The following is a 15,895-nucleotide window of genomic DNA, read 5'->3' as shown; positions in this document are numbered from 1 at the left end:
GGGAACTCTCATAAATTGTGGGTTCATCACAGCCACTTCTGGCATGACGTAGGTGGTCATGCATTTACGAGATACAGGCATCCTGCTCATCACGGGGGCAGTTATCCCAAACTGACTAGTTTGGGGGAGTTCCCAAGGAGATTTAAGGAAGTTCAGTATGGTGGTTATTCCAGAAAGAGCAGGTGTGCTATTAAGGTCATTGTTTGATCTCATCCATTATCAAAGCTTAACAGAGTGTTGATGTTTTCATAGGTGTAACACAGAGAGTGAGTGGTACCAAATCCATGAGAACATCATCAAGAAGCTGAATGCACGTTACAATTTGACGGGCTCCAACGCAGGTGAGTATGTGGGACTGGCTGACTCTCCTTCTACTTTTCATTTCAGGCCTTTTATTTTACATATCTGTGTAAGAAGGAGATGAACTGCCCTTTGTTTTTCTCTGCATTTGCTTCATAACTTTAAATATGTGCAGCGAACAATCTGGTACGTCTCCCTGTGTTATGACAGGCTTGTAGTCATAACTCTCTTTAAAAAATGTCTTCTGTTCCGGTTTGAAACAAGGCAGAGTATCTGAATTTGTTCAATAATACCAAGTCGTGAGGCGTCTAAATTGTTTCCAGTTACTAAAACCCAAATGACAAATATGTTTGGGTTCCTGACTGTTGTGTGGAGTAGGTTTGATGGACAGAAATCCGTCAGTGAGGTCCAAGAAAAACATGCTTCACTGCCTATAGCTGGGAGCAGCGCTGTGTACTGGGAACATACATACAGGTTCATGTGTTGAAATTGGCTAGGAAGATGAATGATGTTGACTGCAGTTTCGCATACAGAAAAATGTAGGCACACTTGTTAAGGGAACTGAAATATATAGCATCATATGATACGTGGTACATATTCTTAACCTGGTAACTTCATAGATACTGCATTATATAGCATGTATAGTGACATCTTTGAGTTTGATCAGTGGACAATACTGGGTGACTATTCTTTGCTCCCTGTCCCCCCTTCAAACCCATATTGAAGCAAAATAAACTATGTAGCTGTGTGGTTTCATTGACATTAAAAAACAATGCAAATTTTAATCTATTTGAACTGAATGCGTTGTTTTTTAAGAGTAATTTTTAAAGTAACTTGAGTGTAGATATTTATGTTCTAGTCCAACCTGCCTGGTAATCTAGCAGAACAAGAATCTAAACTCAAACGATCTTCTTTTCAGAACTGTGCCCATCTTACTAGGCCAAACTGACCCACAAAGAAAAAGTAACTGCAGACAGAAACTTTTGTGGTTCACTGAGAGCCCTAAGCATCCACAAGTCACACATGTGGCAGCATTCAGGTTGTAATGAGTGGTGAGGTCAGTTTCTCCTCCTTTTCCCAAGAGCTGGGGAGGGAACTTGGGTTTAAATAATCCACACGAAGTCCTCCAGCTGCCACTAAATAAACAAGAGACTTGGAGCAGTTGAGGGCAGAGTCCCTAAAGGATCGGGAAGAGGTGGTAGTAGTAGAATACAACGTGAAGTGATAAAATACTTTATTTTCTTAAAAAGATTTTATTTATTTGAGAGAGAGCACAAGCAGGGGGAGCATCAGGCAGAGGCAGAGAGAGAAGCAGGCTCCCCGCTGAGCCACCCAGGTGTCCCAGAAGTGATAAGATACTTTAGAAACTGGGATATGGACTTGTCTTCACTTTTTTTGTGGAAGAATGAAAATAGCACTGGTGTATGGACCAAAGGATTTAATTTAAACATGCCCTCGGTAAGATGGCAGAGATACCACTTTTTTAACACTAATCTTGCCATATTCGTTGGTAGACTTCTAGCTAAATCCTGGTTAGTTTTGTTCTAAACCTTTCAGGGCTTCATGATACCATGGACTATTTTTTATCATTAATTACCCTCTAACCCTGTGCTGTCCAGTTCATCGGGCACTAGCCACATGTGGCTATTGAGCACCAGATAGGAGGTTCACAGCACTGGAATCGAGGTGTGCTATAATTATAAAATTATAATTCAAAAACTTGGTACTTTAAAAAAAAAGTAAAATATCCCATTAATTTTATATTGATTACATGTTGAAAGACAACATTGTGGAGATAATGGATCAAATAAAATATGTTACTAAAATTAATTTTATTTCTTTTTACTTTTTTAGCATGGCTACTAGAAAATTTTTAATTTCTTTGGGAGCTCCAATTGTATTTCTATTAGATAGTGCTGCCCTGGACTTGATTTAAAGGTTTTTTTCAGGGGCGCCTAGGTGGTTCAGTCAGTTAGGCATCCAACTCTTGATTTCATCTTAGGTCATGATCTTAAGATCATGAGATCGAACCGCACGTTGAGCTCCTTGCTCAACACGGAGAGTCTGCTTGAGATTCTCTCTCCCCCTGCACCTTCCCCCCTCACGTGCTGACTCATGCGCATGTGCTCTCTCTCTCTCTAATAAATAAATAAATCTTTAAGAAAAAAAAAATAAAAGCTTTTTTCAATTCTTTTCATGCCTCTCCCCAGGAGTCCCACTACTCCTAATTTGCCTCCTATGTGAATAAACAAATGTAAAACTAACCCTGACCTTGTGATTTTTCTCATGCATTGCCTTCTCTCCTTATCATCACAGATGCAGTCTTGACTAAGCAGCATGTTTGCCTGCTCCAATCAATTTTTTTCCCCAACTCCTTATTGCCTCCAAAGCCTTTCCTCTTTCCATTATTCCTCTTGCAGAACAAAATTCCTCTGTTCTTGGATTGTTTGAATATATCATTGTCCAGACTCTGATGTGATTCCCAGTTGCCTCTTGAATCATGGTGAAGGTCTCAGTGATAGGCTGTGATGTATACCTCCAGATAGATTCCTAACATAACGGATTCTATATCCTGTGAGGTCAAGGTTCCAGTAAAGCCAAAGTACACATTTCTTTCTGCTTATAGATGAGAGTCATCTTAGAGAGATTATAGCCTCTAAGAGCTTTGCCTGTGGAAATAGGATGTCCTAGGTTGGAATCAAAGTTTTACTGGGATAACAGTAATATCATCTTCTAAGTGTTATTGGGGGGGCCAGTGCTTGATACGGATGAATATCTATTCCTTGTTAGCTATTATCGTTTACTCTCTTTGGAGCCATCATCTAGAATATTCTACCCCTTTCTTAAGTCAGTTTCATTTTCTGAGAGCGGGTCCTGTTTTGATATCCTTAATGAAGACTTTGAGAATGACACAGTTGGATTATTGATAGGTTAGATCATTGAACTGGGCCTTCCTACTTCGTGTCTTCCATCTTGTCTCTCCTGATTTGATTGCTAATATCTCTTCCTAGGTCTTTTCAATTTAATTGTTGTCCTTGTGATTACACAGATTAACTCCAGGAAGGAAGGGCAGCACATTCTATTTCCTTAGGAAGTTCTAGGTGCTTATAGACATGCTCCCCATATTCCATGTGCTTTGTCAGTTTTATTGACCTATGGACCGCTTATTCTTGCTAGAACGCTGAATGAGACTACCAGTAAGTGACATCTAAACCACCTTATTCCCTGAGTGCTCCCTGGTCTGTTTACAACCATCATACTGAAATGAAAAACTACTTGCTGCATCTTTGGAAAGAGTGAAAGGAGCCATTGTACTGTAGAGCCCTGCATGAAAGATTTCACCTTTGGCAGAATCCTTCCTCCATTTTGCTGCCTACTGCAATACTTTGATTCCTAGGCAGCCAGCTTATATGTTCTTTATACTTGGCTTCTGCTGCAGAGCCCTGTCTGTTTTCCTGTTCTTATGACCACCCCTCTCCATACTTCTCCATTTCAGCCTGAGCCCCAGCCAGCTGCCCGCCGCCAGCATCTATCTGCCTTCCCTTCTGGTTTTTCCACTGAAGTTTCTACCCGTCAGTCTTGGTGGATCATTGTTCTATGTCACCTTGATCTATTCTCCTTCTTGTAGAAGGGCACTTGTAAGAACAGAAGAGAGATAGTCAGGAGCTATTTGGCTTTATTATTGGGAGGGAGGCCCTCTAATGCCTTACTTAAAAATAGCGGGGGAAGCAGGGTGCCTAGCTGGCTTAGAAGAGCATGCAACTCTTGATCTCGGGCTCATGAGTTGGAGCCCCACTTTGGGTATAGAGGTTACTTAAAACCCTTAAAAACAAAATATTGGGAAAGGAAGGGTACACAAAATTGAAGTTGGAAATTGGAGTGCCTGATGTTCAAACTATCACAGTGGTTAGATCTGTTGACTTCCATTGTTTTCTCCTTGAACCATGGGATTGTTGATTAAATGGAAGCAGTGCAGTTGGATGTTTTCAAGAGAACTGAGTTCATTCAACAAAGTACTTTTTTTCCTGCTTTCCTCCCACTATTCTTTGGTCACTGATACTAAAAAAAGAAAAAAAAAGAATAAGTTTGAATTAGTTTGGGGAACAAATTCTACCAGCTAATTTCCAGGTCCTTTATGCTTCATTGATGTCTTCCTATCTCTTGGAGTTGTAATTTTGTCTGTTTAATAGATAAGGGATTTGTCTAGTTAACTGGGTTTTTTTCCCGCCTCTAACCTAAAACTTATATTGCAAAGGTACATTAACCACTACCTTCGAGTTTAGAAACTGGGAGAAAATTGCAAGTGATCCATTTAGCTTTTAAAGATGAAAAAAATAATAATTGAATTAACATATCTCTCTGGTCAGATTTAGCTAGGTTGAGTAATTCGAAATTTCCACAGTTGTGCTCTGTGGGAATTTTAAAATCTAAAAGTAATATTGTAAGAATTTGAAATTCTAAAAATATTCATGACATGAGCCTGGCTTAGTTTTGTTGAGCAAATGGTTATTATAAATGTCACCTCCAATAGACATTAACAGTTGAATGCTAGGAATGTGAACTAAGACTGAGCCAGTGTGATTTACTGAAGCAAATTCACTTCTATGACTTGAAGTAAATTGTGTAAAAATCATTGGCTCTGGTTCAGTATGTCCTGAGAGAAGCTTCAAAATCTTTTCATATTATCTGTGTATTTATGAAATCCTATTTCCTGCAGTTTGCACGTGTAGTTTACAGCTAGAAGAAATCATATTGACTAATCAGGTCAATTTCTGCAATCTTTTTTTGCTTTCGCAAGGTGAGCATACACGGTTGCATTCCTACCAACCGTACGTTTTAACCCCCGCAGAAAATTCAAAGGAATTACCTAGATGAGGAGCCCATGGATGCAGAGAGAGCAGTTTAACTCCATATAGGAAGTGAACAGTGTTCTTTCTTTGGCTGAGGTGAAAGGAGGCTTTTGATGGTTAGATTGCATTTTGGGGTTGGACATCCTACCCTTACAGTGCAATGCGGTCATTTAATTCAGTACTATTGAACTGCTAGAATTCTTGAGGATTGTATCAATGCTCCTGATTTTTGAACATTGCATTTAGAAACTTTGCTTTCTAATATTGTTAAAAGTAGCTGGTACTTATTGGCACCATCTCTTGGCTAGAAAGGTGGGATGTGACCTTTTTGCTCACTTTTGAAATTCCCTAACTATTAAAGCATGCTGTCTTTTTTATTCTTTTAAAGCTTTTTGTTTTCAACCAAATTTACTTCCAGAAAAGTTGCACGGGTAGTACACAGAATTCCTAATTTCTCAGAGGTTAACATTTTACTACGTTTGCTTTATTCTTCTCTCCATACTCGCTTGTGCTCTCTCTCTCTATAATCATTTATAGCATTACTGAATTGGTGTAATTCTTAAGGTTGCTTCAGTGCTCCTAATGTTTATATATATGTGTGTGTGTATATATATACAGTGTACATAAAATACACACACACACAAATATATATACATACATCACACACACAACACATACATTTTTCCCCCTGAGCTGTTTGAGAATGAATTGCAGGCATGATTCCTCTCTGCCTCTGCTTACTTCAGAACATGACAACATAACCAAAGTACAATGATCAAAATAGGACATTAACATTGATGTAATGCTCGTATCTATAGATCTTACTCATATTTCAACAGGTTTCTCGATGTGCTTTATAACAAAAGAAACCCAGGCTATATCACATGCAGTTGTAATGTCTTTTCATTTTCCTTTAATCTAAACCATTCTCTTTTAATGACAGTGAGGAAAAAAGAATTTCAAATATAGTATTAAACTATGCTTTAAGGTATTTTTAAAGCTTCATGCAGTATCAAAAAAAACCAAATTATAAACTAATGGAAGTAATGATTAGAGCTTGATTTTTGTTCTCCAAATTACTTATATTTTGCTAATTTAGACATAATCATTAGCAGTACTGTTTGGAAGATTTGGTATATAGAAAAAATTTGCAGGTTATAAAAGCAAGTATTTGAATAAATTAAAATAATTGGATGTTAAGTTATACTCATATATGGTATGTTCTCTGTACATTTTTTTTAAGATTTTATTTATTTATTTGACAGAGAGAGACAACAGTGAGAGAAGGAACACAAGCAGGGAGAGTGGGAGAGGGAGAAGCAGGCTTCCCGCTGAGCAAGGAGCCCGATGCGGGGCTTGATCCCAGGACCCTGGGATCATGACCTGAGCCGAAGGCAGACGCTTAACGACTGAGCCACCCAGGCGCCCCTCTCTGTACATTTTTAAAAAATAGTTTTCAGCCAGTGGCTTACTATGTGCTTTGTGTTTTGAAAAAATTACAAATTAATAATAATGACTATTATTATATACCAGTAAAAAACAAACAACTTTTTAACCTTGACAGAATCCTTACGTAAACCATTGAAATGCTGATATCCAAAATCATAATAAGGACATTTTAAGATGAAAATTCGCCTCTGTTAAGGAGGAAATGTGAATTTCCTCTGAATGGTCTCATCTACTCCTACAATTACAGCTTCTGCTGCATGCCAGTGGGCCCCTCTCCATCCCTCATTCCTGGTCAGTAAATTTCTTTTCTGGTTACGACTCACTGAAAGTAAACAGTTTCAGATGTCTCTTCTGTCTTTTAGTTTGATGTTCCATAACTTAGGTATTCCTTCAATCTTATTTTTGCTGTAACTCTTAGCCATCGGCTAACCACTTCTTTAAAGAAAGCATTAAAGTCTTCCCAAAACTTTGAAATAGCAGATCTGTGGACTAGAAGTTATAATTACAAGAGTATTTGTGCATACTTATCATACCTTTTACATGATAGACCATAGGCATCCCAATCGATAGGGTTACCTATTCAGAAATCTCAGGAAAATGATCTTCAGAAGATGAGTATAGAGTCAGACCCTTTGATTATCCTCAGTGGTGTCAAAATCACATCCTCTACTAGTTAAGGTGATTTAAAGAAACAGTCAGGGATAGGCACATTCACAAACTGAATAATACTGTTTGAAAGTCAGAAATAGAGGTGTGACTATTAAGAAACGAGAGTGACTTTCTTTTACTTTATCTTTTTTTTTTTTTTTCTGTAAGTTGGCTTTGAAAGTATATCTGAAAGAAGAGCTACATCCCCAAATTTGAGCATTGGCAACATTAATAATATACTGTCTAGATTTTCAAGATGGAGACAGTGTTAAAGAACAGTTGTTGTTTGGGTAATCTGGTCCTGTTGGACAGATATTTAAGCAACTAGGCCCCTCCATCATGTAATTAACCATTCAGGAGGTTTCTAGTGCTGTCACAGCTCCCATTTTAGTTCTTTATCTAATCTGGCTCATTTTGACGCTCTAGTATCTTCCTAGTGCTTCTGACTTTTGCTTCATTGACTCATTTTCCAACAGTGCTATCTCACTTGACAGTGCTCCTGCTAGACATTTGGCTTCCTTTCTTTCCTCCTCTTTGAGATCCTGTCTCTGACATCTCTTTGTAAATACCTCCCATAATCCCACCAGGGTTTTACTACTTGATGCAGCCAGGATCTACCCCTGAAAGTTCTCTCTGGCTTGGAGTTGGACCCATATTAGATAAATGCTTCTAGTGTATTTATTTTAAAAGCACATTTTACTGAAGATGATTTTATGAAAGAATCTAATAATACCATCTTTTGCAAGTTTTGCTGCTACCTCATGATGTTAGTGATTTTGTACTTCAAGTTTAGAAGTCCTAGCAATTATGTTTTACCCTTTGCCCCTACCTCCCAAACACAAAGTATTCAAATACTATCGAGAAATAGTTTTTAGGGGCGCCTGGGTGGCTCAGTCAGTTAAGTGTCCAACTGTTGGTTTTTGGCTCAGGTCACGATCATGAGATTGAGCCCCATGTCAGTCTCTGTACTCAGCAGGGATTCCGCTTGAAGATTCTATCCCTCTGCCCCTCCCCCACCTGCTCTCTCTCTTTCTCTCTCTAAAATAAATAAATCTTTAAAAAAAGAAAGAAATAGTGTTTTTAGAGTTTTACTGCAGAAGAGCAGCCTGAGGAGCTGCATAGATGCACTCCAAACTGAAAGCTATAACTGGTAACGATCGTATATTTATATAAGATCTGAACATTTTTCTAAGAGCATACAGTATATAAAAAGATACTTATTCAGGAGTCAGACTAAATCTTGATAAGAGTAGAGAGAGCTGGTGACAGCTGTGCCACAACCCATTTGCTCCTTCTCACCTGCCCCTGCTCAGTATGATGGATGTTCTACTCCAGGCACATGTGACCAAGAAGATGAGACTCATTCCCTGAGCTCTCAGTCATGGGATACCATGTCTGATTTAAGAAGTAAAGACTCCCAGCATTTTTCATCTCCCTTAGCTCTGAGTTGCAGAGGCTACATTTCTGGCAAAAGTGGCTGAGAGGTAGGGGGGCTCTCCCTTCTTCTACCCTACCCCCACTCATAGGACAGTGGCTCTTCCTGAGATGCAGCAGGCCAAGAATATTGGAGCATCAATTGCGCTTGCCCCAGCTTGCTCATTGGATGGAGGTGCCACACAAAGAGAGGCAATTGAAAAAACCAGAGATTACTGCCCCAGCCTGGTACCTTGCCCATGAGGCAGACGTGTCACTCTAAAGAATGGACCACTGTACCCACCTCCAACTCTGGAGTAATGGATCAAAGATACGTCCCGGGGAGGGGGGGGAAGAGGCAGTTCATAAGGAGAGAAGATTCAAAAGCTGTCCTGAAAGGAAATGACTTTATTCAAAACAGAGTATGGGGAAATTTAAGCCTGTGGGAATTCTTGAAAGTGGAGACTTTGGAAAAGTGCCTTTTTTTTGTTTGTTTTGTTTTGTTTTGTTTTGTTTTTTTTAAGAATGAGGAAAAATGAACAGAACCTCAGAAAAATACACCATCAAGTGCACCAACATATACAAAATGGGAGTAGGAGAGGAGAGAAAGAAAAGAGTAGGAAAAATATTTGGAGACATACTGGCAGAAAACTTCCCAAATTTGATGGAAAACATTAATCTGCACATCCAAGGAGCCCAGCGACATCAAGTATGATAAGCAGGAAGAGATCCACACCCAAACACATCATAGTAAAAATGCTGAAAGACACAGAATTTTTGAAAGCAGCAAGAGAAAAATTGCTCATCATACACAGGGGAACCCCTGGGAAATAAATACCTGACTTCTCATAAAATAGAGTGGAGGTCAGAAGGCAGTGATGACATAATCAAGGCGCTGAACGTTTTAAAAAACAAAAAAACAAACAAAAAAGCCCCACCAAAGTGTCAATCAAGAATCTTCGATCCAGCAAAAAAAAAAAAACAACAAAAAACTATCTTTCAAAATTCTAGGCAAAATAAAGAAAAGCAAAAAACAAAGAATTTTTTGCACACAAATCTGCTTTGCAAGAAGTGCTAAAGTTCTTGGGCTCCTGGGTGGCGCAGTTGGTTAAGCGACTGCCTTCGGCTCAGGTCATGATCCTGGAGTCCCGGGATCGAGTCCCACATCGGGCTCCCTGCTCAGTGGGGAGTCTGCTTCTCCCTCTGACCCTTTTCCCTCTCGTGCTCTCTATCTCTCATTCTCTGTCTCTCTCAAATAAATAAATAAAATCTTTGGAAAAAAAAAAAAAGAAGTACTAAAGTTCTTCAGGCTGAAAGCAAGTGACCCAGACCATAATCTAAATCCTCATGAAAAATAACACCGCTAGGGGCGCCTGGGTGGCTCAGTCTTTAAGCGTCTGCCTTCGGTTCAGGTCATGATCCCAGGGTCCTGGGATCGAGCCCCACAGCTGGCTCTCTGCTCCGCAGGGAGCCTGCTTCTCCTTCTGCCTGCCACTCCCCCTGCTTGTGCTCTCTCTCTCTGTCTCTCTCTCGCCCTCTAACGAATAAATAAAATCTTACAAAACATAACACCATTAAAGGTCAATTATACACCTATAAAAGGCTGTATAGATGGCTGTTTCTTCTCCTTTGTTTTCTTAACTAATCTCAACTCTACACAGCCACATTTTCTGCGGTTTCTCAGGTCAGACACTCAGGAGACTTCCATGATTCCTTGTTTTCTTTCACTCCCCCACATCGAATATTCCATAAAGACATGACTTCTTGTATGCCAATATGTAGCTTTTTTACCACTTTTCCCCATCTCTGTTGTAACCATATCAGCATGGCCTCCATTATTTCCTGCCTTTGTGTCTCTAGTATCCTTTAATTGTGCTCATCAGTTCCACTCTATCTACCCAGTCCCATTTGCCAAATAACACTAAGAAGACTCTTGTAAAACACAAATTGGATTGTGGTTCCTTTATTTAAAATTCTCCTTTGACTTACTGTTGTGTTTAGAATAAGAGTAATTAATTATGGCCTCCATGAGTCCTGTTTATTTTTCTGGCTTCCCCTGTACAATTAGGAATTTTCCCATCTTCCCATATGTCTGTGCACATTGCCTACTTGTATTTATCACTTATATTTGTCATTTTTTAATTCTTGCATTGCTCTACATTCACAGCTACATGTTATTTGGTTCATTGGTGGCAAAAAGGCTGATCTAGTCTAAAATTAATTTTGCCTGCTACTTATAAATCATGCTGTGCTTGGCATTTTTTATATAAAAGTGCAGAACTTCATGAATTTATAAGGAGCCATCTTATGGAGTGAGTTAACTTCAATTCCTATGAAATGGGAGCTACCAAATAATCAACCATGTTTGATTTAACAGATACGAAGCCTTTCTTTCCTGTACCTCTGCTCTGTAGGCGGAGCTTCATCGTGAAAAATACATTATTTTGTGACAGTCTCAAGATTAATCAATGTCTATGCTTTGTTTAAAATTAGATATCAAATCATTGTAATTGGCTCTTAAACATCAAGGCAGATAAAAACATTCAGTTTAATGATTGTTTCTTTTAAAAAGAGGAACAGTTCTCCCTTAGCAGTTTCATTTTTGGTACTTAGATTAAGGACTGAGAAAAAGTGATTGTAAAACATGATTGATATATTTTGTGAAATTAAAAATCTAACCTAATTCTTCAGCTTATTGGTTGTCATAAATGCCTGTTTTTTCCAAAAAAAAAACTTCCCTGAACTTTCAAATTCCCTCAGTGTAAAAATAAAATTGTATTTTTTTAAATTAAACACTTTTGAGTATAGTTGATATACCACGTTATATTAGTTTCAGGTGTACAACACATAAAATTTTAGTTAGAAGTCCCAGCCCCAGAGATAGCAGGTAAGGTGAGGACAGAGAAGTCGGCTGACAAGGAAAGGAATAGAAACAAAAATACTGCTCTGAGAACATACCCTGTGTCATAAATGACCATTCCTGAAAGGACAGGGCTAATTCTCAGTTAATTGGAATGGGTAACTGTTTGATTAGTCTCTCCTTAGTAGTGATGAGTAGTTTCCTCATCTTAATGCATTATTTCTTGTTGTTCTGGTGACTGTTGTACCCAACCTGTTGGTTTTTGTCATGGTAATTAAGGGCCACAATAAAAATAGGATCAGGAGTTTCCCTGATTGAAAAATAAGTAGTATTGCAATGGCTCTTTGTTGTTTAGTGCCTGTGGACTCACACTATATCATGTTTTTTTCTTTCTTTTATTGAAAGTACACCACTCTTGGGGCGCCTGGGTGGCTCAGTCGTTAAGCGTCTGCCTTCAGCTCAGGTCATGGTCCCAGGGATCCCTGCTCCGCGGGGAGCCTGCTTCTCCCTCTCCCACTCCCCCTGCTTGTGTTCCCTCTCTCACTGTGTCTCTCTCTGTCAAATAAATAAATAAAATCTTAAAAAAAAAAAAGAAAAAGTACACCACTCTTGAATGTTGCATGTTGAGTGTTGAGGGAGGTTTTTTTTTTCCTTTTCTTTCTTTCTTTCTTTCTTTCTTTTTCTTTCTTTCTTTCTTTCTTTCTTTCTTTCTTTCTTTCTTTCTTTCTTTCTTTCTCTCTTTCTCTCTTTCTCTCTTTCTCTCTTTCTCTCTTTCTCTCTCTCTCTTTCTTTCTCTCTCTCTCTTTCTTTCTTTCTTTCTTTAAATGGAAACTGAGTTGATAATTTAGGAAGAGCCAAGTAAATTGTGGTGAAGCCCACAGTTCAGTTGGCCTTTCCAATTCTTGACTATCTGTGAGCTCTTTAGTTTGAAGAAATTGAGTCACCTCAAAATGGCAGTACCTTTTCCTCTCCTCCAAACTGGTATCACTCAGCAAGACAAATGAAATCATTACACCTAGGGCTTTAATCTATATCTTCTAAACCTCCAGAATGAAAACTGCCGAACCTTCTAACCAAATTTTAGGATACATTCAACTCTTAAATGCAATGTTCCCCCCCTCAATAGTATTTTGTCTGATATCCCCCTGTCATTTCCTCATTTCCTTCACTTATCTACTAGCTGGCTCCTCCCTGTTTTCCCCTAATTGGGTCCTCTCTATCCTTTTGCATTCTCTAATCTCTATGGCACTTACTGTTTAGAGTACATTGATGTATTTCTCTTTTCATGTTTACATATATCCTTCCCTAATACATATTGTTTTTCTATCTTGGATTTTCTTAAGCACTGTCTCTGACTGAATGCTTTTCTTTTTTTCATTATTTTATCCTTTGTTAGGTATTCAGCTCACGTTAAAAAAAAAAAAATCACTAATGGGTAAATGAATTCTGGCTCCGATAGGGCAAAACCAGAATACTAGTCACTTTACCATCTTCCAGCCCCTACCCCTAATAGCATGATGTCTTTGCTTTTCATTTACTTTTCAGTTCTTTTCTTCCTTTACACGTGCTACATAATGTTGCCAGTGTCTCTGATCGGATCCTTTGATGAGAAGTCCTAGTAAATTGATCTTCACTTGCAAAAGAATTTACAGGACCTCAAGAATTTTGTTAAATCCATCTGATTCTCTATTTGAAAGCATTGTTTCTGGTACCCCAGATTTGAACAGTGTTCTTCCCAGCGGGAGGGACTGTTCTTATGTAGCGTGTCTGGCACACGCAGCTATTCACAAATATCAGCTCCTGATGATGTTAGTGGTGATGGTGATGGTGTGGGTGAGTATTTTGAAGGCAAGAGGACCGAAGCGGGAAGAGAACAGAAACACCAGTAATGAGGTGGGGGTAGTGGGAGAGCGTGAGTCAGGAAGAAATAGCTGCTGGGACAGATGGATTATAACACATGTTAGTTTGTCTTCATCCTCCTGCCTCTGGGTTTTAAAAGGAACCAATAGCACGACATAGAAGTATCCCAAAGCTGCACTGACTGTTTCACCGTCCAACCATCCAGACCATTTATACTCCCCTCTGTCATTCCTTGTGGATATTGGGGGACAGATGCACCTCCATTCTGCTGCCTTCAGTCACCCAACTCAAATGGAGTGGGGGCAGGGAGGGGGATGAAGGACAGGTAGGTAAAAATGGAATGAACATTTAATTAAAGTTCCTGAGTACTTGCCAGATTTAACCTAGCCTAAATTCTTTAGGACCCACACACCAAAAAGTGTGAGGACATGATGATGCAGTCCTGCCCTGTTCTTCATTTCTTTAGTCCTTGACCCTTGGGTATGCCCCATCTAGGTCAGATTTGAGCCCCAGGAAAGGCTCCATCTTCTCTCTGAGCCTAATGCTTTTTTTTTTTTCCAAACAAATTTTCCTGATGTTTTAACCACTTCATCGAACACCAAGCAAACAAACTAACAAGACACTGCTTTTGTTGTTTGTTCATACTGTTCATACTGTTGAGGGAGAACCAAAGGAAGATCCTTATGTAGATGTGTGCTAAATAATCTTTGCATTTCTTTTTTATTCGAGCATGATTGTTGTCATTCTTATGGTTCATGTTTGAGATAGCTTTGTAGTACAATAAATTATGAATGGGGAATAACTTGCACATGGTAAGTCATGATATAGGTAGAGAATCTTTGGAGCACAGATTTATCATCCTCTTGAGTCCACCATCCAAATACATTTTAAAATTGAGTTCATACTAGGTATTTACTCAAAGGGTACAGAAATACAGATTCAAAGGAATGCATGCACCCCGATGTTTATAGCAGCATTATCAGTAATACCCAAACTATGGAAAGACCCAAAATGTTCATTGATAAATGGGTAAAGAAGGTGTTGTATATTGATATACAATGAATATTCCTCAGCCATCAAAGAGAATGAAATCTTGCCATTTGCAATGACATGGATGGAGCTAGAGTGTATTATGCTGAGTGAAATAAGTCAGAGAAAGACAAATACCATGATCTCACTCATGTGTGGAGTTTAAGAAAGAAAACAGATGAACATATGGGAAAGGGAAAAAGAAAAAAAGGAAGAGAGGGAAACAAGCCAGAAGAGACTCTTAATGATAGAGAACAAACTGAAGGTTGATGGAGGGGTGGGGGTGGGGGGGTGGGGGATGGGCTAGATGGGGGATGGGGATTAAGGAAGGCACTTGTTGTGATGAGCCCTGGGTGTTATATGTAAGTGATGAACCACTGAATTCTACTCCAGAAACCAATATTGCACTGTATGTTAACTACCTAAAATTTAAATTAAAAACAAATAAGAAAATAAATTTAAAAAATTGAGTTCAATTTAATGATGACTGGAAGTTTTAAAAATAAGTCTGCTTTGATCGGCTTCATTTTCTATCACTAATGTAAGTAATGGACTTTTTTCCATTCCTTTTGTTGTTGTTGTTGTTTCTTGTTTAAAATAATAGAAGAAAAACAAGAGGGAATTAAAAAGCAGAAAGAGAAGTAGCATCTCAGAAATATACAAACGTAGTCACAAGATGGCATTAATTTCTGTAGTTCTTGCCTGAGATTTGGGGGGAAAAGAGAGGAAAAATGTACACTCTAGTAATGTCACTATAATTGGGGTTAAGAAAAAAGGTAATTTTACTAAATATCCTTCTATTTGTCCTGCTAAATTCTTCTCAGTAGAAAATAATACCATTAGGAGTTTCTAACGCACATAATATTAATAGAATCTTGGTTTTGTTATAATCACTTTTGTTACTTAAGTTTTTAAAGATAGATTTATTTATTTATTTATCTGAGAGACAAGAGAGGGTGTGCATGAGCAGGAGGAAGGGCAGAGAGAGAGAGAGAGAGAGAGTGAGAAAATCCCAAGCCGAGCGTGGAGCCTTACGCAGGGCTCATTGGCACGACCCTGAGATCACGACCTGAGCCAAAACCGAGAGTGAACACTTAACCCAGCCAGGTGCTCCTTTTGCTTAAGTTTTAAGAAAATGTCTGTGAATATCCCTAAAATCCTTGAGTAATTATATGACTTTATATTTCTGTCTACCTTTATGGTGTTTAGTAAGTATTCATAGGTCTTATAGAGTTCAAGGACCTCTAGGGACAGGTAGCCATGGACAGTTGCTGGCGTGAATGTCTGTGCAGGGACATCTCCGTCTGGCGGGGGAGGGGCTGGAGAAGAGGTTGTAGGGGCTAGAAACCGGACTTCCTCTTTTTAGTGTTCTGCTCAAGTTTTGTTCACTCGCTATGAACCTCCTTAAACACAGGAAAACTCAGGTAGTCAAGTTGGAAAAATGTTTTCTAGAAACGATTCCTATAGATTGTTTGGATTTTTGTCT

The 15,895-nt window shown here is 38.8% G+C and overlaps 1 protein-coding gene across 7 annotated transcripts in view; it reads left to right on the top strand.

The window, feature by feature from the left end:
* Window positions 1-15,895, top strand: part of DOCK4 (dedicator of cytokinesis 4) — a 421,803-nt gene that overhangs the window by 238,176 nt on the left and 167,732 nt on the right. For all 7 annotated transcript variants that reach the window (XM_088018529.1, XM_028104818.2, XM_088018530.1 and 4 more), the window contains exon 12: window positions 253-341. In XM_088018529.1, coding sequence (XP_087874655.1) covers window positions 253-341 — 89 coding nt within the window. The remainder of the gene's footprint in view (window positions 1-252; window positions 342-15,895) is intronic.

This window comes from Eumetopias jubatus, unplaced genomic scaffold, assembly GCF_037043125.1.
Source record: "Eumetopias jubatus isolate StellerSeaLion01/CBP00866 unplaced genomic scaffold, mEumJub1_p1.0 scaffold_14, whole genome shotgun sequence".
Lineage (NCBI taxonomy): Eukaryota > Metazoa > Chordata > Mammalia > Carnivora > Otariidae > Eumetopias > Eumetopias jubatus.
The sequence above is the reverse complement of the archived record's forward strand: the minus strand, read 5'-3'. Positions and strand labels throughout refer to the sequence as shown.